Source organism: Nycticebus coucang, chromosome 21 (assembly GCF_027406575.1).
Source record: "Nycticebus coucang isolate mNycCou1 chromosome 21, mNycCou1.pri, whole genome shotgun sequence".
Taxonomy (NCBI): Eukaryota; Metazoa; Chordata; class Mammalia; order Primates; family Lorisidae; genus Nycticebus; species Nycticebus coucang.
In genome coordinates this window covers 8877398-8904552 of record NC_069800.1, presented here as the reverse complement: position 1 = coordinate 8904552, position 27155 = coordinate 8877398, and the positions used below count along the sequence as shown (strand labels likewise).

Genomic DNA, 27155 nt, shown 5'->3' with positions numbered 1-27155 from the left:
CCTGTCATTGCAGGGTTCTCTTTCGTATTTTCCACTTTTAAGAAAATTGGAGATTTTCTTCCTCTGGGGATTTAGATGGCCAGAATAAATTTCCAAAATAAAGTTGTAATTTTTATGATTATTGTCATGTAAACATGAAGTTTTAAGCCTTGTCTAATATTCGGTACCCTTATTTAAACATGAAAGCAAACACTACTCTCAATCTTACCAGATTTATTCAAGGAATCTAGATTTACATGAATTCAGTTAGCTGAATGATGTTTATAGTAACAGCAAGTTGTTATCAAATGTTGATAATGAGAAAGAAAAGGCTATGCATTAGAAACTATGCAAGATAGTGAATGTTACTGAATGCTTTTCTCAGTCCCAGAGGCAACCTGAACTCTCAGAACACATACCGTATACCACAAAGATATTTAAGATAAAGGAAAGGATTCAATTTCCACTTTATCTTCTGTCAACATTCACGCTATCACTGCCATAGAAGTTATCAGAGCATTCTTCCTAAAAAGTTTGTGAAAGTTAAAGAAGATCAACTCTGACAGTTGTAGAAAGAACAAAATGAGGTTAACTATGAGCTAACCAGACTGAGTACAACTATTAAACGTACACATTAATGTACATATGAAAACAGACATTTACACAGATTGACATTGCTGCAGACACAGGAACCCCTTATTGTATTTGAGAAGATTTTGTTTTCTACTTTTGGAAAAGGTAGCTTTTAGGAATATTAAGGCAGGAGGAAAGCACTTTGGATTAGCAGTTTTGATAGTCCTTCCTGTCTGCATTGCTCTTGAAGGCTGTGAAATCCAATGGATGCTGAGGGGAAGTCGTCTTATGAGGAGAAGATTCCTATCTTGACAGCTGAAAGAAAGATTGCTGTGACCCTTGCCCTGGGCAAAGTAGTACTTTTTAGACATATTTCAAATAATCCTACCATTAAGCCTCTGAAGAATTGCTTTTCAAAATTAATTTTAATAATGAGGAATGAGGGTAAGTCGATTGCCCAAACAAGTTTCTGAATCAGGAGTCTATGTGGATTCCTTACCCAGGGGCAAAGAGCTACACACCAGAGTATATGAATACGGTGATGCACTTACTGCATCCCAAGAAAGGGAAGTGCAGATGATCTGGCAGAATGATGTTAAAACCATCTACCAAAATGACATTAATATGTTTATCTTTTCACTACTTGGCATTTCAAGTATTTGATTTAAGTAGGTTATTCTGAGGATATGAAATGCTAAGACACATTAACAAGTCTTCTGAACAATACGGAAGACTTTCTTAAGATTAGCATTTGACACTGCTGGCTATGTCCTGCACCGAAAGACCATCTCCTTCACTGTTTTATTATCAGAGAATGGTGGTAGCTAAAGATCTTCTCTGGGTAGCTTTGTTTGGTGTCATAAAGAAGAATGTCACACAGCCAGAGTTTCATGACTGAACATTTCTTTCGTTCCTACTGGCGAAATAGGGCCCACCCATGACTGGGGACAGCCTCGTCATATGGCTCCTCACACTTTCGTACCAAGAACCATAATTGCAGGCTAGTCTGAATCTGCTCTACAAATGCAAGCTTCAAGGGTCATCCAGAGCTTTGGGCAGGATGTACTCACAATGTTTGTCTTTTTCAGTATCAGGTGTTCTCTTTCTGGGGTCCCCCCTCCCTTTGCAGCTGCTGTGGGTACCTCTGTTTTGCTTCACTAGATCTTCAAGCCTGCAAGAGAAGAGGTCTCTCTCTGCATTTTATTCACTCTCACTACCCTGAGGCCTGCCTTCAGACTAAAACCTCTAGAAATGTAATATAAGTCCAGTGATATCACATTCCCCTGTCGAGGTGTCAAACTTACACCTCTAGTTCTACGTTGTCTGGGTCACTTTACTGCCTTCCAGTGAGTTGATTTGTGTTTGTTTTCCAGAGCGTGCACTTGTTACCTGTTTCTATGTGTTGTGGGGAAGTAGCAGGGCTTACCCACTTTTCCAGGAAGTGGCACCTCAAGAGAGCTATCTTTTTATGTATCAAATCTTGTGCATATCTTCTAGGTTTCAGATAAAATAAAATTTGGCACAGATGATACCAAAAACACTTTTACATTATGGCATCCCAAAATTATATCTTCCAGTTGACTTTTCTTCCTTCTGCCTATTTTGTTTATGCTATATATTTTTAATAAAATTTCACTTCCTTTTCTAGTTTTGTTGAATAGTAACTTCTTGAGTATTTCATCTATGCAAGACACTATGGTAGATTCTCTATCAGTTGAAATCTTGTCCATTCCAAATACAAATCACATGCAAATGCCTTCAAGATTGTGCTTCTGTGTGCTACTGGGTAGTGGTGATACACGTCCCTCTGAATGCCTTTGGTAGTGGGTTCTTCCCTTATGAAAATTTATTTGTTCCTATGTTTGCTTTTATTCCCACCATGATTAGTCTCCTTTTCTGTGAAATAAAAAAACTTCATTTATAACGGCAAGTCTCAAGTTTGCATCCATTCTTGCTTCCTGAAACATACTTTTTAATGTTGGTAACTGAAAAGAAACATGAAAGTATTTGTAGTATCAAAGGAAGTAAAAAAATTGTAGGACGTTAACTTCCTGTCTGTGTTGTTAATAGTAGAGTGGGACATCAGGTAACAAAACACTCTTTCCGTGGAACATCTTAGCAGAAATAACTTATCTCCTCCTTCCCTTCCTCTTCCTCTTATTCTTTATTCTCTTCCCATTCATTTTGTCTTTCTCTTCCTTCAATTCTTTGTTCCCTTCATCTTGTCCTTCCCAAGTTCTCTTCTCACTTTCTTTTTCCCATTATTTATTTATGATCAAATTCAAACCTTTTCACATGCTTAGTCCTCATTTAAATGGGAAAATATGTGTGTTTATATGCAACACTTTTTAAGTTGTTTCAGCCCGAAGGAAAACTTTTCTTTCACCTTTGACAATTTACCACCAAAACTCAAGTAAACAGAATGACGATGCTTCTGAAATAAAGGGGAAACCCAAATATTTGATTATGTTTTCTATGAGCCTTCTTTCATTTATACAATATTGTAATGTACCCTGAGTGTTTCACTAGTCAACAACAAAAGATCTAGGAAAGTTTTTCTGTCTTTGAGCCTTTGTAGCAAACATACTTCCAAATGGAAACTGTGGTACTAAGGGAAAGTGAGATGAACTAGTTTTGCTAATGATATCCAATTCCATTGTTAGATTTGGATCACATGATATCTACAAGAACATGTATCATCAACTGGGCCTGCTGCTGTCATTCTGGCACTGAACTGGAGAACTCACCTGTGTCACCACCATCTTCTTCTCCTGCCCCAGGGAAGTTCTTCGGAGTTGCCCTGCCGAACATTTGCGACTATGGCGATATTCCTTTACCTCTCTACGTAAGGCTCATTTTCATAGTAAAATAATGGAAGGGGATTTGGCAAGCGAGAGTTCTGGGAGAGAAATCTTTCCCCAAATGGATAAAGTGTAGAAACTCTTAGTTTTGTCTAAGGATCTGTATTAATAATAATTTTGAGTATAAAAATCTGATGTAGGACAGTGCATGTGGCTCAGTGAGTAGAGCGCCGGCCCTCATACCGAAGTGGCGGGTTCAAACCCGGCCCCAGCCAATAAATGGAAAAAAAGCTGTTGTAAATGTTGTAGGAGGCCACACCTCGTGGCTTACAATGGTAATCCTAACACTCTGGGAGGGTTCGGCAGGTGGATTGATGGATTAAGGAGTTCGAGACCAGCCTCAGGAAGACTTAGAGCCTATGTTTACTAAAAATTGAAAAACTGAGGCAAGAGGATTCCCTCAGCCTAGGAGTTTGATGTTGCTAAGAACTATGAAGCTGTAATACTCTACCGAGGGTGAGAAAGGGAGACTCTGTGTTCAAAAAGAGAATCTTGGGTGGCGCCTGTGGCTCAGTGAGTTGGGCGCCTTCCCCTAATTTCAAGGGTGGCAGGTTCGAACCCAGCCCCAGCCAAACTGCAACAACAGCAAAAAAAAATTGCTGGGCATTGTGGTCGTTGTAGTACCAGCTGCTTGGGAGGCTGAGGGAAGAGAATCGCGTAAGCCCAAGAGTTAGAGGTTGCTGTGAGCCGTGTGATGTCAAGGCACTCTACCCGAGGGCGGTACAGTGAGGCTCTGTCTCTACAAAAAAAAAAAAAAAAGAAAGAAAGAAAGAAAGAAAATATGATTTAAATACTGGAAATTCATGAGGAAGACATAATATGAAAAGATAATCTAGTCAACTGACCACAAGAAAGAGTCACATAAAGTTGCTTGTGTTAATGAGTTGACTCTGTAGACAGAGACGTTTCATTATCCCTCAGAAATCCTTTCATGAACTCTCATGGTTGTGAAAGTTTTCTATTATCACATTAGGAGCAGTGACTACTGAATCTTATTCTTAAGACTGAAGACATTTTTGTTTGTATTTCAAGTGTCTAACCATAAAAGCACAGTCTCTCGAAATTATACTTTGAACACAAAATGGGTGAAATGAAAGCCCCTGAGTTTATATTCTCTGCAATGGATACATGAAGTGGATCACTGCTAAACACAACGGAGTGACCCGTGAGCACTGTGCTACACCAATGGCATGGCATGCCACATTGCACAGCTATGAGTGCTGGGCACTAGTCAAGCCACTAGGCGTTGGCTCTCACAAGACATTTAAGGGGCAGTTATTATCAGATCATCCTCCCTACATAAGAAATGTTCTGGAGCCTCCAAACTTTATCCTAGGTTCCATAGTACATAACATAGAATAATTATGTTTTGAATCTCATGGATTGCTTTTCTCCAAAGCCATTCTCTTCCTCCAGTACAAGTAGAAGACGGAAAGAAAACTAGAACACCTTTAAAATACTGTCAGCAATTTTTAAGAATACAACACATTCTTGTTAACTGAGGTCTCCTTGCTAGACAGTAGCGCCCCTGAATTTAATGTTCCCATCTAACTAAAATGGTGTACCTTTGGACCAAAAATCCCCCTAACCTCACTACCACTCTCACCCTGGTAACTACCATTCTGCTCTCAAAAGAAATTGAGTTTAATCCTTCTAGCCATCTGTCTGGATCTAGTTCTACAGTGCCTTTATCTTAGCACATCCCAGACTCTGGGGGCCAAAGAGGGCATGTACCTGTCCCCTTGTTCATGGAGATGAAGTGCCTTTTTTTTCCCTTGCTTCCCCATAGGATGTTCTTTTTTTCCTCAACGCCAAGGGACCCCTGACGGCTGGCATCTTCTGGGTCCCTGGTGACAGTGACTCCTGCAAAGACATTATTGAAAAACTGGATGCAGGAGTTGAAATTGATCTTGGGCGTGAAAATCCCTATGTCTTAGCATGTGTGCTAAAGGTAGGAAAAATCCTCTGGTTGTCACCCCCCGTGTAGCTCTGAAGCAGCATATTTCTTTTCTTTGTTACCTTATGAAAATTATTCTTGTCTGTAAAGACCTATAGCAAACTGAAAATCAAATATGTATGAAAAAATTATCATAAAGGAACCTTAGACCTTAAAAGCCACCACCAATGATACGACATATCAAGTGTTCTTTTTAAATTATCATCTCACAATAACCCATCTTTACTTCTGCTACTCCTACCCCATGTACAAAACACAATCTTATTCAAATCTAAAATAATCCAAACCCACTCACAGATGTTGCAAAAACCAACACCTTGCTTCTGATGATGTCTCCACTATCGCACTCTCTTCCTGGTGAAGGTAAAGATTTCAAAATTAATCTTGGGTGAAACTTTTTTTTTTTTTTTTTTTCGTAGAGACAGAGTCTCACTGTACCGCCCTGGGGTAGAGTGCTGTGGCATCACACAGCTCACAGCAACCTCTTACTCTTGGGATTACCCGATTCTCTTGCCTCAGCCTCCCCAGCAGCTGGGACTACAGGCGCCCGCCACAACGCCCGGCTATTTTTTTGTTGCAGTTTGGCCGGGGCTGGGTTTGAACCCGCAACCCTCGGCATATGGGGCCGGCACCCTGCTCACTGAGCCACAGGTGCCGCCCTTGGGTGAAACTTTTGAAAATAGATACAGAATTGTACCTTAATACAGAAATATTCTTCTACCAACACAAGCCAAAAATTGCTGAGATCACTGACAATTTCTTTCATGTACATATTTATCATGCAAATATCTTCTTCATACTTTCTCCCCTGTTTCTTTTTCCCTTGAATGCTGAGTCAGAATGTTTTGAACATTTGGGTTTTCTTTTACCTTTATGACATTTCGTATTCTATATGGTTCTTTTGCTTCAATCATGATTAGTGAAAACTTTATAACCTCATAATTAGAGTTGGGACTTAATCATTCTGCAACACAATCTCGGAAGTGCCATATATTTATTTTTTGGTTTATTTTTAATTTATTTTTATTTTTTATTGTTAAATCATAGCTGTGTACATTAATGTGATCATGGGACACCATACACTGGTTTATAGACCATTTGACATGTTTTCATGACACTGGTTAACATAGTCTTCCTGGCATTTTCTTAGTTATTGTGTTAAGACATTTATATTCTACATTTACTAAGTTTCAGATGTACCCTTGTAATAGGTGTAATCCCACCAATCACCCTCAATCCACAAATCCTCCCCTTCCCATCCCTCTCTCTTCCCCTTCCCTATATTCTTAGTCTATAACTGGGTTATAGCTTTCATATGAAAGCCATAAATTAGTTTCATAGTAGGGCTAAGTACATGGGATACTTTTTCTTCCATTCTTGAGATACTTTATTAAGAAGAATATGTTCCAGCTCCATCCATGTAAACATGAAAAAGGTAAAGTCTCCATCTTTCTTTAAGGCTGCATAATATTCCATGGTGTACATATACCACATATTATTAATTCATTCATGGATCGATGGGCACTTGGGCTTTTTCCATGACTTAGCAATTATGAACTGGGCTGCAATAAACATTCTGGTATAAATATCTTTGTTATGATGTGATTTTTGGTCTTTTGGGTATATGCCTGGTAGAGGAATTATAGGATTGAATGGCAGATCTATTTTTAGATCTCTAAGTGTTCTCCAAACATCTTTCCAAAAGGAATGTATTAATTTGCACTCCCACCAGGAATGCAGAAGTGTTCCCTTTCTCCACATCCATGCCCACATCTCTGGTCTTGGGATTTTGTGATATGGGATAATCTTAACTGGAGTTAGATGATATCTCAAAGTAGTTTTGGTTTGCATTTTTCTGATGATTAAGGATGATAAGCATTTTTTCATATGTCTGTAAGTCGTGTGCCTGTCTTCTTCAGAGAAGTTTCTCTTCAAATCCCTTGCCCAGCCTGTGATGGGATCACTTGTTCTTTTCTTGCTTATACGTTTGAGTTCTCTGTGGATTCTGGTTATTAAACCTTTGTAGAAAACATAACAAGCAAATATCTTCTCCTATTCTGAGGGCTGTCTGCTTGCTTTACTTACTGTGTTCTTGGCTGTGCAGAAGCTTTTTAGTTTGATCAGGTCCCAGTAGTGTATTTCTGTATCTTCTTCAAATGCCCGGGGGGTCCTCCTCATAAAATACTCACCCAAACTGATTTCTTCAAAAGTTTTCCCTGCACTCTCTTCTAGTATTTTTATAGTTTCATGTCTTAAGTTTAAATCTTTAATCCAGTGAGAGTCTGTCTTAGTTAATGGTGAAAGGTGTGGGTCCAGTTTCAGTCTTCTACAGGTTGCCAGCTAGTTCACCCAACAACATTTGTTAAACAGGGAATCTTTTCCCCACTAAGTGTTTTTAATTGGCTTTTCAAAGATCAAATAATGGTAAGTAGCTGGGTTCATCTCTTGGTTCTCTATTCTGTTTCATACATTTACCTCTCTGTTTTTGTGCCAGTTCCATGCTGTTTTGATCACTATCGATTTATAGTATAGTCTGAGGTTCAGTAGCATGAGTCCTCATGCTTTGTTTTTATTTCTGAGTAACGTCTTGGCTATTCGAGGTTTTTTTCTGATTCCATATAAAATTAAGTATTATTTTTTTCATGCTCTTTAAAGTATGATAATGTAGCTTTAATAGGGATTGCATTAAAATTGTATATTGCTTTGGGTAGTATGGACATTTTAACAATGTTGATTCTTCCCAGCCAAGAGCCTGGTATGTTTTTCCATTTGTTAACATTTTCGGCTATTTATTTTCTTAGAGTTTCATAGTTCTCTTTACAGAGATCTTTCACGTCCTTTGTTAGATAAACTCCCAAATATTTCCTCTTCTTTGGCACTACTGTGAATGGAATAGAGTACTTAACTGTTTTTTCATCTTGACTATTGTTGGTATATATAAAGGCTACTGATTTATGAAATGTTGATTTTGTAATCTGAGACACTCCTGTATTCCTTCATTATTTCTAAGAGTTTTGTAGTAGAATCCTGGTGTTTTCCATATAGACAATCATATCATCTGCAAAGAGCGAATGTTTGATCTCTTCTGACCCTATATGGATACCCTTGATTGCCTTTTCTTCCCTAATTGCAATGGTTAAACTTCCATTACAATGTTAAAGAGCAATGGAGACAATGGGTAGCCTTGTCTCGTTCCTGATCTGAGTGGAAATGATTTCAATTTAACTCCATTCAATACGATATTGGCTGTGTGTATGCTGTAGATGGCCTCTATCAGTTTAAGAAATGTCCCTGCTATATTAATTTTCTTTTCATTTATTTATTTATTTATTTATTTATTTATTTATTTATTTATTTTTATTAAACCATAGCTGTGTACATTAGTGTGATCGTGGGGCGCCATACACTTGGTTCATAGATCGTTTGACACATTTTCATCACATTAGTTAACATAGCTTTTGTAGCATTTTCTTAGTTATTTTCCTAAGAAAATGGACCTTTACATTCCACATTTTCTAGGATTCACATATACCCCTGTAAGATGCACCGCAGGTGTAATCCCATTAATGCCCCTCCTTCCACCTTCCTCCCCCCTCCCTCCCCTCCCTTTCCCCTTTCTAATTTTCTTAAGTGTTCTGATCATGAAGGAATGCTGGATATTATCTAAAGCTTTTCTGCATCAATTGAGAGAATTCTATGTTCTTTGTTTTTTAATTTGTTTAATGTGCTGAATTATACTTATAGTTTTACATATATTGAACCATCCTTGAGACCCTGGGAGAAAAGCAAATTGATCATGATGTATAATTTGTTAGATGTGTTGCTGGATTCTGTTTGTTAGGCTCTTGTTGAATATTTTTGAATCTATATTTATTAGTGATACTGGTCTATAATTTTCTTTTCTTGTTGGGTCTTCTTCTGGCTTGGGGATCAGGGTGATGTTTGCTTCATAGAACGTGTTGGGTAGTCTTCATTCTTTTTCTATATTTTGGAACAGGATGAGTAATATAGATACTACTTCCTCTTTAAAGTTTGGTAGAATTTTGATGTGAAGCCATCTGGTCCCGGGCTTTTCATTTTAGGGAGATTTTGTATGGTTGATGCTATTTCAGAACTTGATATAGGGCTGTTCATCATTTCCACTTCATTCTGGCTAAATTGTGCAAGGTGAGGTGCTTCCAAGTATTTTTCAATTTGCTTCAGATTTTCATATTTCTGAGAATAAAGTTTCTTGTAATATTCATTAAGGATTTTTTGAATTTCTGAGGAGTCTATGGTTATTTCCTCTTAGTCATTTCTGATTAATGAAATTAGAGATTTTACTCTTTTCTTCCTGGTTAGGTTAGTCAAAGGTTTATCTGTTTTATTGACATTTTCAAAAAAACAACTTTTTGATTTATTGATCTGTTGTATAATTCTTTTTTTTAATTTCATATAATTCTGCTCTAATTTTGGTTATTTCTTTTCTTCTACTGGGTTTTGGGTTGGAATGTTCTTCCTTTTCCAGTTACTTGAGATGTCTCATTAAGTTGTTAACTTCCTCTCTTTTCGTTCTCTTGGGGAAAGCTCGCAGTGCTATAAATTTCCCTCTTAGGACTGCCTTTGCAGCATTCCAGAGGTTCTGATAATTTGTGTCTTCATTGTCGTTTGTTTTAAAAATTTCAGGTTATCCTTCTTAATCTCATTTATGACCCAGCTATCATTCAGCATAAGGTTATTTAACTTCGATGTTTTTGTATGAATATGCAGATTCCTGCTGTTACTGAGTTCAACTTTTATTCCATGGTGGTCTGAGAAGATGCAAAGAATAATCTCTATTCCTTTAAATTTACTGAGGTTAGACTTGTGACCTAAGATGTGATTGATTTTGAAGTATGTCCCATGGGCTGATGAGAAGTATGTGTATTCAGTTTGTTGTGATGAAATATTCTGTAGATGTCTGCTAAATCCAAATGTTGGTTAGGTTTAATTTTAAAATTTCTTTGCTCAGCTTCTTATTGGAGGATCTATCCAACAATGTCAAAAGAGTGTTGAAATCTCCGACATTATGGAGCTGGAGGAAATCAAGTTGCTCATGTCTGTTAGTGTTTCACTTATAAGTTGAGGCGCATTCTGGTTGGGTGCTTAAATATTAATAATTGAAATCTCATCATATTGAGTATTACCCTTAACAAATATGAAGTGACCATTCTTATCCTTCCTTACATTTGTTGGTTTAAAGCCTATTGTATCTGCTAATAGAATTGCAACACCTGCTTTTTTCTGATTACCATTTGCCTGAAATATGGATGACCATCCTTTCACCCTGAGTCTATATTTATCTTTTAAGGTAAGATGTGATTCTTGTGTGCAGCAAATATCTGGCCTGAGTTTCTGTATCCAGTCAGCCAACCTTTGCCTCTTTAGAGGACAGTTTAAGCCATTCACATTAATGGGGAATATTGATAAGTCTGGTAAAATTTTGGGTATTGAGTTTTTCAAAATTCCAGTAGACATTTTTAATCCTTTCACCACTGTGGAAGTTGGAGTTTGATCAAAAGTTTCTGAATGAGTTTACTTTTGTGGTACAGGATTGGGCTTATCGTTATGGAGGATAGTTCTGGGAATATCCTGAAGAGCTGGTTTGGTTATGGCAAATTTCTTCAACATGTGAATGTCATTAAAGTATTTATTTTCTCCATCATAAATGAAACTCAGTTTACCTGGATATAGGATTTGGCATTGAAAGTTTGTTTGTTTTAGAAGATTAAAAGTCGATCATGTATTTATTTTTTGAAAACCTAGACCTAAAATCAGCTTTTAGCACAGCTTCTGTCCCTGGCAATAACTTCTACAGGACTTTCTTAGGCCTTCATCTCCCAAAGGATTGGAATCAACCATAGCCTGTGGTAGAGACCAGCCCTCAGCCTGAATCTCAGGGAAACATGATGACAATGAATCTTGCCTACCTCTAGTTCAGCAGAGTGGCCCTCTTGTTAGACAATCTTACTTCAAGACTTTATGATCAATCACATTTCTTCATACATGGGCCATGTCTCTTCTTCAACAAATCCTGATTTAGACATTTTCAAATAAATATCACTCAAAAAAATGGAGAACTTGATTTATTGTCATGTATTCAGTTTTGCAAAGGGTTTGTACTTACTCTTTCATCCTGGATATAATACAGACATACATGGTCCTTTAAGCAAATTATATATGCCAAGGATATGTATATTGTGCATGTACATTGGCATAATAGTTGTTCTTCATGAAATTAGGTTTCCTTCCATCTCTTTTTTTAAGAAAATCATGCTGTCTCCAACTATAGTCTCAGCATGCTGTTTTTCATAAAAATACACTTCTTAAAATGTACTAAATTGCTGAGGCTATTGCAAAGAACAATGGTATTTTAAGTGCTAAATTGTGATTCGAATGACAAGAATATTTTTTTTTTAAAGGGGCAAAAAAAAAAGAATCATAATGATTGAAGAATCTGGTTAAATGGATTTTGGGTAATTGAAGTTTCATTGTACAACTGCGTTTTACACCCATTTTCTCTAAGTGGTTGTGAAAAGGGATATATTTTTCACCACAACTTTGTAAACTTCTGTTTTCTTATTTTTAAGTCTGTTTTGAAATGGTACTTAAGTATTCTTTTAGTTTTTCACTCATTTTTTTTTTCATTAAGTCATTTGTACACAAATCGTGAATACAATTTTGTCATGATGGGATTCAATGTCTTGATTATCTGTAGAAATTGGAGTGCTTACATGCGACTAATTAACATAGTCTTCTGGTTTTACTGAAATAGAAGTATAAGTCTTCCCAGTGTGATTGGACAAAAATTGCTTGAGATTTGCTAACTTGGATACATCTGACTTTTCAGGAGACATTTCTCTTTAGTTCTGTGAAATCTCAGCCCAAATGAATTGTGAAATTCTTCTGAGGCCTAAGTTCTGCTTTGAAGACAAGAGATGTTTAGTCATGTGCTGGGGGTTCATGACTGCAATTCAGAACCTCTCCTAAGTTGTTATTCCAACTGTGGCAGAGTTAGTTAAGATGGTTCCAAGTTATTTTCATTCAAGGATAGTTGTAAGATTTAATGTTGTTCTTCAAGAGCAATCATGAGTATGTTCTCTATGGAGGTTTTTAAAAGAATTGCCCTATTTTGCAATCACAAAATTTCCCCTTCTCTATCTGACTTTTAAAATGGGTGCAATAGTTCAAATTAGTTTGGAATTAGAAAACTCAATAGCCTAACCCCCAAATGGTTAGCTTTTGTGACAATAAGCCTGAATCACAATCATCCAGGCACATGTCTAGTGGAAGATACGATAGAACAGGCAATGCCTTGGAATCGATCTATTTTTTTTCTTATTACTTCTCTGACAAGAATAAAAGTATAATACTAGAGTGACATGAGGACATTGATGTTTTTTGAAATACCTTAGATTCTCACTTGAGGTTGAGTGGCCTTCTCTTGTCCTTTATTGGCACCTTTAATAGCAGGTATCAATTAAAAGGAGTGGGCTAGTCTTTATAGGCAGTGAAAGGAATCAGAATTCCTTTTAATATGTCTGAATTTCTAACCAGTCGTCATTGCCATTCCGGCAACCACCCTGTTGCCTGCATAAGAATGAAGGCTTACAGGAAATGTGATAGGATGACAAAATACATGTACTAACAAGTCAACAGGATGGAAATTTTGGAGGCAACAGGGGATAATAATATTATAAAAACTACACAATTCCTTTCTCTTGATTGATGGGAACCAAGAGTACCACAATGGGGCAAATGCTAAGAGTAAGAATTCTGGAAGGAAAGACACTCTGAGTAATAACTCTGCATAGTGGGAGAATGGAACAGACAAGTATCCAGGGTCTTTATGTACTTCAAGAGTGTCATCACTTCCTGCAATAGAGACCTCCTTAGACTAGGAAAAAGAGAGGGCCTCATGTCGAGAGCTACTGCTATGATGGAAGTCTTCCCCAGGTGATGGAAAAAAGAGGGACCCAAAGTCTGGTGAGGATGAGGCATCAATGAGCTAGGGAGATGCAGAAGAATTAGAACTAGCTGGGAAAAATACACTGGGTGGGGACAGAAGTATGAACAAGGTCGCCACAAAGAGACAAAACAAGTAGTCAGAGCCACACACCATTTGGAGGACTACTCTGGAGGGGCAGCACTACCAAGCCAAATAGCAATAATACGGATGAAGAGACCAGTGATTGCCAGGTCAAAGGCACACCAAGTGGTGAGCGTTGTAGGATACATAAGAGCAAGTAGGTAAAGAAGGAGATCTCAGAAGGAGCAAAGTCTTGAAGGATCCCTTGAATGAAAAGATCTGCAATCCACCAACAAATGTCTCCAAGACTGTTTGTTTCAGGCCAAGACCAATTTTCCCATGAACCCTGAACAAATGACATAAAACAACAAGACAGACAAGGGCCTGACATGAACTATGTCTATTAGTCCACACTTACTCTCACATTTCTATACGCTCAGAACCAATACACACACTCGTACACCACTCAACAGACTCAGAGGTTGATCAGACCCCCCACTTCCACCCAAATTGTGGGAACCCCAGATGGATCTTACCTTGTCTTGGACGTCTGCCTGTGTAAGTGCCTGTTCCTGCATGCCAGTTCCTCCCTGTGTTTGACTCCCTGAAGACTCATCAAGGGGACCTGGAGGATTAGCAGAAACCACCAGGTGCATCTGAACTCTCCCTCCCAAGGTGGTCTCATCCATCTCCACCAGTCATCTTGACTAGATTCTCTGAGGCTGTTTTCTAAACTTGTTAGAGAAAAGGCTCAAAAGCACCTGTGAATGGATAGGGGGGCATCCCACATTAAAAGCTCATCACTCAAGTTCACAAAGGGTCCTAAGGTGTTCCTTGGAGAACTCTGTCTGTGGAAAAATATCCTTCAAATGTTTGAAAAGACAGCTTAGGGGTGAGTCTGGTTTTGGTGATGAAAACACTATGTTGTAAAAAAGCAAAAGTACAAACTAAAATATATTAACTAAATGCATAAGACATAAATGGAACAGGAATGAACTAAAATATGTACTTTTGTGTAACTGTGGCGTGGGGTCCCCATCAGCATCCCAGTGTTCTGTGGGAGCCCCCAGTGGGCCAATAGCTCAGTAACCCAGGGTTCCTGCTTCTGACAGGCCCAAAGCCCGGGAGTATGAGGTCACTGTCTCACAGGTTTACAGGACCAACCTCAGGCATCATTCTTGAGGATAGAAATCAAAGTCCCTTTTCACCTGCCCTCTGAACCCCAATTTCCACTGAGGCCACAGCAACGATGTCTCAGCAGCAGAAATGTCTTGCTGTCTCTGGCTGGGCTAAAAAACTCACCATTGGTTTTTCTTCCAGCATTTTCAGGGGTGGGATGCTCTACTGACACACACTTCTGACAGTCTCTTACAGGCCAATAGCCCAGCAACCTGGGGTTCCTGTCCACAGCTCCATCCCCTTTGGCTTTCCCTCAGAGATTCCTAAAGGCCCTACACAACTCACAAGAAACAAATACAACAAAAAGTTATATATTATCACAGTGGTCTACAAGAACAAATAAGCACAACAAGAAATGTACACAACAAGTTGTTACACTCATGTTTGCAGACACTAGGCAGATATAGGTGTTTAAATTTCTTACCTCCAGAGGTGGACTTTGGCAGAATTTATAAGTGATTGTCAGCTTTTCTCCTGAGGGCACTGGGTACTATAGGGTCCCTAGAAAGTTTCCAGGGGGCTTCTAATGAAAGCTCACCCTGGAGGCCGCCTGAGTATCGGCAGTGTCAGTGTCTGGAGACCCTCCCTGGAATCTCTATAATGTTATGTCCAGGAGTCCCCTCAAAGACCACACCACCAGACAAGTCAAATCAAAGAGGAGAACTTTTATTGAAGAGCGGGCTGGCAACTGCCCCAGTGTCTTAAAATGAAGTTTCTGAGTGCAACCCTGAATTGAGTGAGGCTCTGAATTTTAGAACGCAAAACTTTTCCAGGGGTCAAGCATGCATAATTCCAGAAGCGAAAGCAACAGACAGTGAGGTATGTTAGTTTATTAGGCTATGATCACAAGAGCACTTAGTAATTCATTTTCACAAAAAAATACAATCTACAATCTCCTAAGGTAATGTAGGGAGGGGGACTCGCAGGTGAGGGTCAGAAACAACATGATCATAAAAAGGGATAATCACCAAGGATATAATCACCAGTGTAGTTGGTAACTTACATCACTAACAATTTTAGAGGGGTGCATTCATAGTTATACAATGAAAACGGAAAAGGAACCGGTTTTGAAGCTAATGGAACATAACAGAAAAAGAGTAAACAGTAAAGTGGAGTCAAACTTGCTCTTTTAACCTTCCCATATCATATACTGATGGCATGAAGACCACCTTAACACCAGAACATAGGATGTCGTACAAGTCTGCTAAAATGTGTACACAGAGGAGGTTCCACCCAAATAGAGAGTCCTTTAGCTTTCTCACAGTTATTCTGACTTTAGTTATTCCTGCGGGTTTATTTGGGAAAAAAAAAATCAAAGCATTCATTTCTTTGTTGAAAAATCAGTGGTGAATTGGCACAGAATTCTGTGTAGTTCGTGGAAGGGAGGACTTCACTAAACTTTGAAACAATTTATATTCTTTCTGGCTTCTCTAGCATATACTTGATATGAGAATAATGCCTTAACACATTTGCTTTTCCTCTGTGTAAGGATTTTCTAAAAAACATTCCGGAAAGCATATTTTCAAAAAGGCTCTACCACGAGTGGCTGTCCGTAATGGAGAAAAGCAGCGACAGACAGAAAATTGAAAAAATTAAAAGGTAATTATTTTGACATTTTTGTCTCAAAAATTAATTTTATACCTTACATTTTATAATTTTTCTACTAAAACTCAAAGTTATATTCATGGGCAGCAGGTTAGAAGTTGGCTTTTATTAGCTTGTCATTGTCATTGTTTTCTCACTAATCCAATAAGCATGAAATGCTTGAACATTGTGCCCCTTCTGTGTACCTGACTTTTAACGAATAAAAAGAGCTATTATTCATTAATTCACTAGCTGTTATGTGAGTCACTATGAAATTTTTAAGAGACACAAAAATGAAGAAATGTAAAATCTCTACAGACAGAATCAAATGGAACCCTGACAGAAACCCCAATAAGAAAATTGAAACTTGCGTGGAAGAGTCAGAAAGGGGAGTCAACTGTGGTTTTCGGAAGTGAATTAATGCAGCATAACACAGGCTACAATTTATGATCTTAATTTTGGTAAATATCAAAGTAATTAAACAACTTTATTAATTCATGAACTGCAGTCATAGAGAGAAAATGACTTATTTCCTCTTCTCAAGAAATTCATTTTGAGAAAGATAGATAAACCAAGAAATTACTGTCAGTGCAGTATAATCTGTCCTATAAAAGAGATATTTAGAGAATATTGTGGGAACAAAGCAGAGAATCACTCAGCTCAGCTTCTTGAGACATGTCAGTAAAAAAGGGAGTTGTACAGTGTCAGTATGATCACAAAAAGTAAATCGTTTCTTCTAGTGTCAAGGGAAATTTTGGGACCAATTCAATAGTCCTTTCTTGGATATATCCTACATGATAAGAGAATAGAAAAGAAATGTTTATTTACTCTGACTAAAGAGTGTGCGTTCTGTGAAAATTCAGGATACTCATTATCATTTACGTACATGTTATTGTTTAGTATAGATATTTTTCCTTGAACATCTTTTAAAAACATCTTTTAAATATGAATTATATGCATACTTTTCGGGATTGTTGGAACATAGTACAGATATTGAAGATACCAGAAACTAAGCCATGTGGCATAATCATAACTCCACTTCCATTAGGGTTTGGTGTAAGCCATTTAGATAGTATCAAATTCTACATATTTGTTTGGTCATTGTTCACAATATCATTTATCTATATTTATAATACACATATCATTCATATATGTATTTATCCTATGTACCATTAAAAGATAAATATTTTTTAAAAGGCTATGTTGGCTCAGACCCTGTAGCTCAGAGGCCAGAATGATGGCCACATACACCAGGAATGGTAAGTTCAAACCTGGCCTGTCCCAAACAACAATAACAACAACAACAACAAAAATAGCCCAGCATTGTGTTGAGTGCCTGAGGAGCTTCTTGGGAGCCTGAGGCAAGAGAATTGCTTAAGATCAAGGCTGTGCAGTTGCTGTGAGCTGTGATGCTACAGCACTCTACTAAGCGCGACATAGTGAGACTCTGTCTCAAAATAAATAAATACATACATACACAAATAAAATAAAGTGAGATAAAATAAAATACTATGTCTCTCATGAAAATATGAAATAAATGCATATCAATGCTTTTAGTTAAATTAATAATTAATAAGGGAATCAGTAAGATAGTTTAGCCATCTTTATAGATTGCACATTATGAAACCTTCCGTATTTGAACCAAATTGAGCCAGAAATACTGAAATAAATTTACAAAATGATGCAAATATCCCCCTTTCTACCAGAGCAAGGGTTCAGAGAAATCTGTTGACTCTCTACCAGACAGAGAGTTTTCAATTCTTTTGCCATGTTTTATGTACACTGCTAACAGTTATCTTCAACTGACAGAGATGTAAACAGTCCTGGTTGTGAAAAGGCTTAAGGATCCCATAGTATCCCCAAAGCGTTTACTAGATGCCTTATTTTATATAGAATACACCCAGTAATCTTTTGGTCCATTTGAAAGTCCTGCATAATTCCTCCTCAGAGGAATTATACTTCTTTTCAGACTATTATGCTGAAGAAAGTCTTTTCTGTGATTTGTACAACAGGAGTCAGACATGCTTGTTTTCCTCAGGTTGCAGATTCTTTTATTAAAAAAGCAACAATCGTGAATATCAGCTTGTCCATGTTTTCTGAGTAGGAGTAATACAATATTTTGGTAAATAATCAGGTAAAACACAACTGTAGCCCAGAATGAAAGAGGGAAGAGGAGAGTGAGGAGAAGGAAGGGAAGAGGACGTGTGGAGGGTGGGTAATTGGTGGAAATTCACCTAGGGTGTATATTGCAAGGGTACGTGTCAATCAATTAAGAGTAGAGTATAAATGTCTTAACACTATCATTAAGAAAGTGAGGTGAAGGTTATGTTAACCAATTTAATGTAAGCATTCTAAGTTGTACACAAAATCAGCACATTGTACCACATAAATGTATTAATGTACCCAGTTATGATTTAATAAAAAAAATTGTTAAGAGATAAAAAGAGAGAGAAAAAGAAAAGAAAGAAAGAATCTCTTAGCAATTACCAAATGAGAATAGTAGAAAAGAAAGTAATGAAAACGTGACACATATGTAAAAAGTGATAGAAAGGAGGTAAGATTTGGCTCGGCATCCTGTTGCACAGTGGTTATGGCGCCGGACACACGCACTGAAAGATCCAGGTTTGAACACGGCTTGGGCCAGCTAAACAATGGCGAAACACCTGCCAAAAGAAAAGAAAAAATGCCGGGGCATTGTGCCAGGTGGCTGTAGTCCCAGCTGCTTAAAGGGCTGGAGCAAGAGAGTACCTTGAGCCCAAGAGTTTGAGGTTGCTGTGACAACTGACAACTGATACTGCAACACTCTACCCAGGGTGACATAGTGAGGCTCTTTCTCAAAAAAAAAAAAAAAAAAAGGAATGAGGCAATATTTGGAACAAAATCAACCACAGAAGATGGTGGAGCAGACAATGAACTCTCAGAATGGACCGGGTGGTCTTTACAGCTGGGATTTGGTTCTTCACCTTGAGACAGCATTTCTGTGTTGCCAGTTAAAAATAAAGGAGCAATTTAAATTTAATTACTGTTTAATTTCATCAGAAAGGTTTTGGTGGGTTGTGGTTGAGAGTAATCTAAATGTTGCAAGATTTACCTAAGCTTCAACATATTGAGCTAGTTTCAGGGAAGTATTTCATGAAGGGTATTCGTTTTTAAATGACACTTATCTGAATTCTACTAAGTTTTCATTGTGTTGTGAAGACAGTGTAGAAATATGCCCCCCCCCAATCTCCAGTGTTACTTTTCTCATTGTCTCCCTGCAGTTCTCACTTCATTGGGTTCCACATTAACTGAAACTTGGGTATCTGAGCTGGGTTCCTATTTGCCTTGTACCTCATGCAAAGTTAGTGTTGCCTGCCTTTACAAGATTGAAATAAATTGCCTTGCTTACCGAGTGCATTTTTCTGTATTTAGGCTATTAGACCAGCTACCAAGAGCAAACGTTGTGCTCTTATGGTACGTGTTCCTGGTCTTAAGTAGTATGGCTGAACTCTCCGCGGCAAATGAAATGGATGCTTTACACTTAGGGGTGTGTATGGCTCCAAGTATTATTTGGCATCCTTCTGCAGGCAGAGAAGAAATGGCCTCTGCAGAAAAGGTAATGAAGTTTTTGTATTATACTTGCTGGGGAACTGAATCACCATTTGTAAAGGAAATGGAAGGTATTTAGTCTTAAAGACAATGTCTTATAGAAGTTAAATAGAATACACTTTCTTAAATTTCAGTTTACTATACAAAATGGAATTTATCAACATGTTATAGGAAAATAATGCTTCTTTTTTTATACGTTAATCAGCTTGTGGAATTTGTGGTAAAAAACTGCCGCAACATCTTTGGAGGACACGTCACTGCCCTGTTTGGAGAGTCATCCAGAATATAAAATACTCAAGAAAAACCCTCAGGTACTGTCAATAATTGGGTTGCTTTTTGTGAAAAATTGACTCATGTCTCTGAAGATGCTGGCACAGTTGTTTTCTTCAGAGCCATGCAAGCTGAAGGAAAGCAAGCCTGGTATGTGGCTCAACAGAGCCCTGGGTTTCCCATCATTTCTTAGAAGGCCTGCTAACAGGTCAGGGTATTTAACAGGATGGTAGGGTTAATTAAGGTGTGTGATAAGTTCCTAGCTTTCATAAGTTATCAGAGGCAGCATGCTACAGTAGGATGGTTTGAACTTTTTTTTTGAAAAATTAAACTTTATAAGAAATTTTTGTTTTTGAGATAGTCTCTCAATTTATCACACTCAGTAGAGTTCTGTGACATCACAGCTCACAGCAACCTCCCACTCCTGGGCTTATGCGATTCTCTTGTCTCAGCCTTCCAAGTAGCTTGGGCTACAGATGCCCACCACAATGCCCAGCTAAGGAATTCTAATTATGTAGTATATATTGTTGAAACTGGAATAGAAATCTCAGAAGTAGTAGAGGCAGGACTGATGTTCTTATTTTTCTTTTTTCCGCTCCCTGATTCTTGAGACACTTCTCAGCATTTTACTGTGCTATGAGATCATTTGACAACAATTTGCATTATTGGCAGATACGCAGATGTTAAAATCAAAGACAAAAGAAACCTCCAGGTTATGAATTCCTATATCGCTAGCTGCTAGTTATGTTATCTTTGGCCAATTGTTTTATGCCACTGAGCATCAATATCTTAATCTAAAAAATGTGGATGAAAGTTTCTTTATGATTACTGTAAATATGAAATGAGGTAATGGATATTACAGAAACTTGAGCAAAAGAAACTAATAGACTTAGTCAATGTATTTCCCAAGAGTAAGCTATGTTTAACATCCAGCAACCCATGTTAGAAGGTACATTATTATGCAGTACTACGTATATGGAATTATTTTTTTACTTTTATTTTGTTATTACCACTTAGTCTAATGACATTTTCATTGTTTGGGAAAATTTTGCATAGAGAAAGACCATTCATCAGGACCTAAGATAAATCTAGTACATCTCAACAGGCATTTCCCATTTTAACACCTGTGGTAATATTGTAATAGTTTCTTTATTGGCAGTAGGAATTGAAATACATTACCTGAAAAGACAATAAAACTAAGGATTATAGTTCATTTCTAAGGAAATATGGGTTTATTTGTGCTAAGTACGAGTGTTAATCCTGTTTGATTTTTTGACAGATACATCTAGCTTTCCAGACAGCAATGCTTCCTCATATGAGAGCTTGAAGAAAAAAGCGACTGTGCTGCTGGCCCACAGTGTGATGAACCAAAGAAAATGCGTCCAATTGAAGGGAAGCATTGACTCGCTTATAATGTCTCTGGACTCTGGCCTTGATGCCCTTGAATTCTAAATGAGCTTCAGAGCCTCCTGTATGACTTTTAGTTCAGGTGGACCAGCCTCCTAAAGACAAGCCGATGGATGTAACAATGTGCAGACATATTCCACCACAGAATCCTGCCAAGATTCTGTCTGGCATTGTCCACAGCTGCATCATATGTTAAAAAAAAAAATAGAAAATGCTGTAAGCTGTCCTGTATACGCTCCACCTGATCTACAAGGCTAATTCTATCATATTAACAGCTGTGGCTCACCTGTCACCCTAGCTACTTGGGAGCTGATTTCCCAGCAGAAACTTTGTAGGCCAGATGAAGAGTTCCTATCTTTAATGCACTTCAACAAATTTCTGACAATGTAGCATTCTTTAACCTGCAAACTACAGTTTGTATTTGATGGAGGAATCAAATCTTCTCCTGATATGCAAACAAAAAGTGAAGCTGAATAGCTCCTATCTTGAGAAAATACATCTAACTTCCATGAAGAAATCAAGACTTAACAATAGGGGGAAGTGGGAAAGGGGGGGGTGGGTAGAGGGAGGGGGATCGGTGGGATCACACCTTTGGTGCATCTTACAGGGGTATTTGCGAAACTTGGTAAATGTAGAATGTAAAGGTTTTGGCACAGTAACTGAGATAACGCCGGAAAGGCTATGTTAACCACTGTGATAAAAATGTGTCAAATGGTCTATGAAGCGAGTGTATGATGCCCCATGATCATATCAATGTATACAGTTATGATTTAATAAAAAAAAAATGCAGTGTAGACCAAATAGAAAGGCAATGTAAACAAAGGCGTGCAGGTGGGGGGGAAACTCTTACAACAAGTTTCACGATTGGTGACTAGATTGGTGCAGCTGGGATGCAGGCCTGAGGGAAGAAAGGGGTGGCGAGGTTGGAAAGGAAAGCATGCTCTAGGAGAAACCAGAATAAATCCAGGAAGAGAGAATTAAGCCATTTCCCCTCCACAACTCTATAAAGAGAGATAGGCTTTGGGGGAAATAAGCACTTTGGGTTTGTGATTTAGGGAGGCAATGAACTTGCCTCAGTAGGGGAATTCCAAATGGGTCTCGACTGAAATTTGATTTAATGCAAGGGAGTGGAATTGTTAACCTCACAACCAAAGCAACACATAAGATGAGCTCATGTTTGAGGGGACAAGAAGATGCCCCCTCATATTCTTACCTAGAATTTTTTCCTCTTTTTTCCTTAATATAATTAATTAGTATTGACTTTAAGTGATAAAAATCCAACCCAAACCAGCTTAAGTCCAGAGAGCTATAAAATCGGCAGGAAACCCATCTTAGGCATAGCTAGATCAATGGGCTCAAACAATGCAAGAGGACCTGGCTTCTCTCCACCACACCCCTACAGTCCCTTCTGTTGGCTTCAATCTCATGTAACATGTGGTGGCACTTGGTAGCTCTTGGTTTACTTTGGGGTGGCAGAACAGCTGCCTCGGTGGCAGGCTGACATCTCTGTGGTTCCAGTCACCTGGTCCAGAGAGATGTCCTTGGACCAGAGGAACTGGTTCAAGGACATGCATGCAGCCCAATGGAGCCACTGAGAAGCAGCAAAGCATCTCAGTGCTCCATAGTGGTTCCCAGTGGGCTCCATGCTCATTCTGTTCTCAAAACAATTACTGTGGACAGGAAGAGTCAACACTCATCTCTGCAAAGACCAGTTTTGCATCTTCCAATCCTTAAGTAGGAATAAGGTCTCACCCAGACCATACGTACTAAGAATAGGATTGTAATAAAGACCAAAGTTAAAAGGAAAAAGGGTATGGGTATTTTTTTTTTTTGGTTAGGCAAATAACCAGTATCTGCATACTCTCCTTTTCCTATCATTAGAAAAATAAATAGAGAATTAGCTGTTAGTCTCACATGCACTCATTGGGAACCTGGGACAGAGACTGGCTAGTTACTTGCCAAACTCATTTCCTTTCCTCTCAAGCGCTTGGCCAAACTCCACTTCTCAGCTTCCCTTATAGCAAAGAATGCCCTAGTGACTGAGTTCAGCCCAACTGAGCATGGGCGGAAGTCATGATAACCCCTCTCAGGCTGGGCCTGATACATCGTCCCAGGAGACCTCTCTGCTGTTACATACCCCAGGAGACCTCTCTAGGTAATTTCTCCCCTCACATTCTTTACCTTGGCTGAATGATGAGGACTCTAGGGATGAAGGGGAGGACAAAACCACAGGAGTATAAGAAACTTGATTCCTTGAGTGACCACACAAAAAGCCACTCCATCAGAAGTGTGCTGTGGAAACAGAACTACCCCACATAAGCATGAAGTAAAGTTATTTTAAGTCACAAAATTTAGAGTTTGTTCCAGCAGCTCTTCTTAGCTTGTTAAATGGCCTTGTAGAACTTGGCTTGTTGGGTGTCTGAAAACATGATACTGTGTTAAAACATCTCTCTTCCTCCACATTAAACAAATCATAAAGGGGATCGACACACAGGGATGTATATAAATGGCATGGAAGTAAGGAAAATTGGAAAGACAAGGAGCTTGGGGAAAAAATAAAGTAGATTTCTTATGACCCAAGAACCCAAGGTTCAAGGAAAGTCACGTAGAAATGAACAGGGACTTTTGGAAAACGGTGATTGATAAATACACAGTCCACATGCCCACCTCCATGAGAAGAAGATGGGTGCCGTTAATTAATTATCAAGAGGCCACAAATACAACACCAACAAGAAGAAAAAAATAGCTAATGTTGCAGTAAGAATTGCCTTGACAAAAGGTGCTCTCTTGTTGTTGACCACATTTCCACTATAGCCACTGGGAATGAAAACTATAATTGGCACTTTTATAAAAGACAATACATAAGAAAGGTGAGATGAGCATACTAGGGTTGTGGATACAGGTCCCTGTAGTTAGGCAGGAAACACTTTTTAAAAAAAGAAGAAAAACGTTTGCAAAACTTAGAGAACAAGAGGAATTAGCTGGTATTCTCACATGCACTCATTGGGAACCTGAGACAGAGACTGGCTAGTTACTTGCCAAACGTGAGGGTTACTGGTATTGATGAAGAACAATGCCTTATCTGGCAGGGCCTGTGGCTCAGTGAGTAGGGTGCCAGCCCCATATACCAAGAGTGGTGGGTTCAAACTCAGCCCCGACCAAACTGCAACAATAACAACAACAAAAATGCCTTATCAAAGGAAAAGTTAAGAGAGATTATCTTAGCTGTGATTTAACAGGAAGGATGTTTGATTATGTTGAGAAGTGGAGAGGAATTTATGCTCACATACTGCTTCAAGGAAATAGTAGCACAAGACTCCCACAATGGAACCTTAAGAGAAAGGTAATACTCTGAAGCATGGATCGTGACAGTATGTTTATCAGAAATAAAAGAACATCACAGTGGGGGGGGGGTAGGGCTTTACTTTAAATATCTGTTCCTGATTCTGCTAGGTATTCAGGATAAATCTATGTTATCTGTAATTCTATTCCAGTATGTTTAAGAGTAGATGTGATTTTTTATGATTTTTTAAATTCTCCTTACTTTTATAATATAGACAAACAGAAACCTTAAGTAAGCTTAAGTAAGAAAAGATTGAGACAAGAACAAAAAATCAGCTGTTAAAAAAAAAAAATCAATTCTGGAGTCAAAGAACCTGGTTCAGATCCCAAGTCTGTTACTTACCAGCTAAGCTGAACAAAGGACTGAATTTCTATTTGCCTACGTACAATAGAGATGAATAATACCTATGTAGGAGGGTAAGATGTTAGTAAAATATCTCAAAAACAGTGGCCACTAGGAATGTATTAGCTTCTTCTACTATTATCTTATTTCTTATACCTTTTCTAGTTTTTCTTCCAGGAAAACCAGCAGGAAGGGGGCAAAAAGGAAGTCACATTTATTGAACAAGAAAGAAACATCACACATAGTCACAGAATGTTAGAGAATGCTAGATATTCTCCCAATCGTTTCTTCTCCTTCCTGGAAAATATAGCTAGACTATCTTTCTTAACCTCCTAGCCTCCCTTATTACAAGATATACCTATGTACAACTGAGTTCTGGCCAGTGTAATTCACACAAAATAATATGTACCACTTCCAGGTATGGGCAATCAACACCTTCCCAAGCCCTCTTTCCAAGGGCTCGATGCAGGTAAGCTCGGTGACCCTGCTGAAGATGGCGAGGGCACAGGATGGATGCACGCAGGGTGTCCAAATTACACCTTGAAGGAGTGCTGCCATGAGCACACATTTTGAGACTTCACACAAATGAGAAATGAATGTATTTCACATCTAAGGCAGTATTTTTTAGATTCATTTTTTATAGCTGTTAAATGATCCAATCTAATACAGCCAAGCTTTTTACCTATCATCTCATGTTTAATCCTTATCATGACGTCTTGAAATAGATGTTATCCCAATTTTACAGTTAAAGGAACTAAAGCTCACAGAAGCTAAGGAACCATCTTACCCAATATCGTGAATGCAATAAGTGATAGGGCCAGATTTGGATCAATCTGCTCCAAAACTCGTGACTTTCTAGTCTGCACACAGCCCTGACATGTGGAAAGTGGCCTCCCCTTCCTCACTCATTTACCCCTTCACTTCCCAACCAGTGATACTTGAGTCCTTTGAGAAAACCCAAATTTCTTTTTTTTTGTCCCCCATCTGTATATCTACTTTGGGTGATCTAGGCTGTTGTCTCCCAAGCATATTTATCTTTTATATCTCATTCCATCCACATGTGAATCCATGACAGGGAAACAGTTCAACTTAGTCCACCCATTATGGGAGACGGAATTGTAGCAGTTTCGCAACTGGCCACAGAATCAGAGATAATGAATAGTAGAGCAGAGGAAAGGAAAGGGAAAAAAAACTCCAACCAGCAGGAGCTGTACAACATAATCCACTGGAATATGTAAAAACATCAGAACTTGTTTCATAATTATTTGCTTTATCCATCCTTTAGTTTCTTTTTCTGTGTTTTATAAACATGTAAGATGATATGTTAATTTATAAACAAATGTTATTGATGTATTGTCAGATTTTTTTCTGATAGTAAATAATAAAAACACGAGTAACATTAAATTTGGGCAGTAAATTCCTACTTCTTTGCTTCCTTCCCCAAATTTAAAACACTGCATTATGGAAAACAAAATGACAAAAACAACAAACAAGTCTGTAGAGACATCTCTCTGCCATCACAGGAAATGGATTAATTCAACTAAAATCAAGTGAAACCAAGTTTTTACAAAAGATTAACTCCTTTTGATAAAAATGGAGATTTAAACTAATGTATATTATACCTGGGTCACTACAAAAGTGTTGAGACAGACTTGTGTTATGGTCCATTATTTCACTTCAAAGAAACACAGTCAGAGTCCTTTCTGATTCACCTGTGCAAGCTTCAACTTGGTGGCTTACTGGCGTTCCTGGCAGGGATTCATTCCTTTCTGTCCACACAGATCTTACGTATCTGTATATCTCAAAACTTTTGTAATGACTCAACATCTCTGTCTTCAGATATAACAAAAAAGAATCCAACAAGTTGTAACCATTGTCAGACATACTTTTGTAGAAAAGCCAGAACTATAAAGGGAAATTTTCTGCTGAGAAGCTTAAACAAATTACTTACATGTTTTTTAAGACCTAAATTGAAGTAACAAATACCCTGTGTACATTTCATAAGAAAAAAACATGCAGCCAAAA

The 27155-nt window shown here is 38.2% G+C and overlaps 1 protein-coding gene across 1 annotated transcript in view; it reads left to right on the top strand.

The window, feature by feature from the left end:
- The window catches only part of LOC128573851 (rho GTPase-activating protein 20-like), a 67876-nt gene extending 45900 nt beyond the window's left edge, over positions 1-21976 (top strand). Inside the window, exons 11-16 of the mRNA XM_053574308.1 lie at positions 3216-3397; positions 5203-5364; positions 16086-16195; positions 19592-19775; positions 19974-20079; positions 21318-21976. Of these exons, the coding sequence (XP_053430283.1) occupies positions 3216-3397; positions 5203-5364; positions 16086-16195; positions 19592-19775; positions 19974-20057 (722 nt within the window). The 3' untranslated portion in view covers positions 20058-20079; positions 21318-21976. The remainder of the gene's footprint in view (positions 1-3215; positions 3398-5202; positions 5365-16085; positions 16196-19591; positions 19776-19973; positions 20080-21317) is intronic.
- The last annotated feature ends 5179 nt before the right edge of the window (positions 21977-27155 follow it).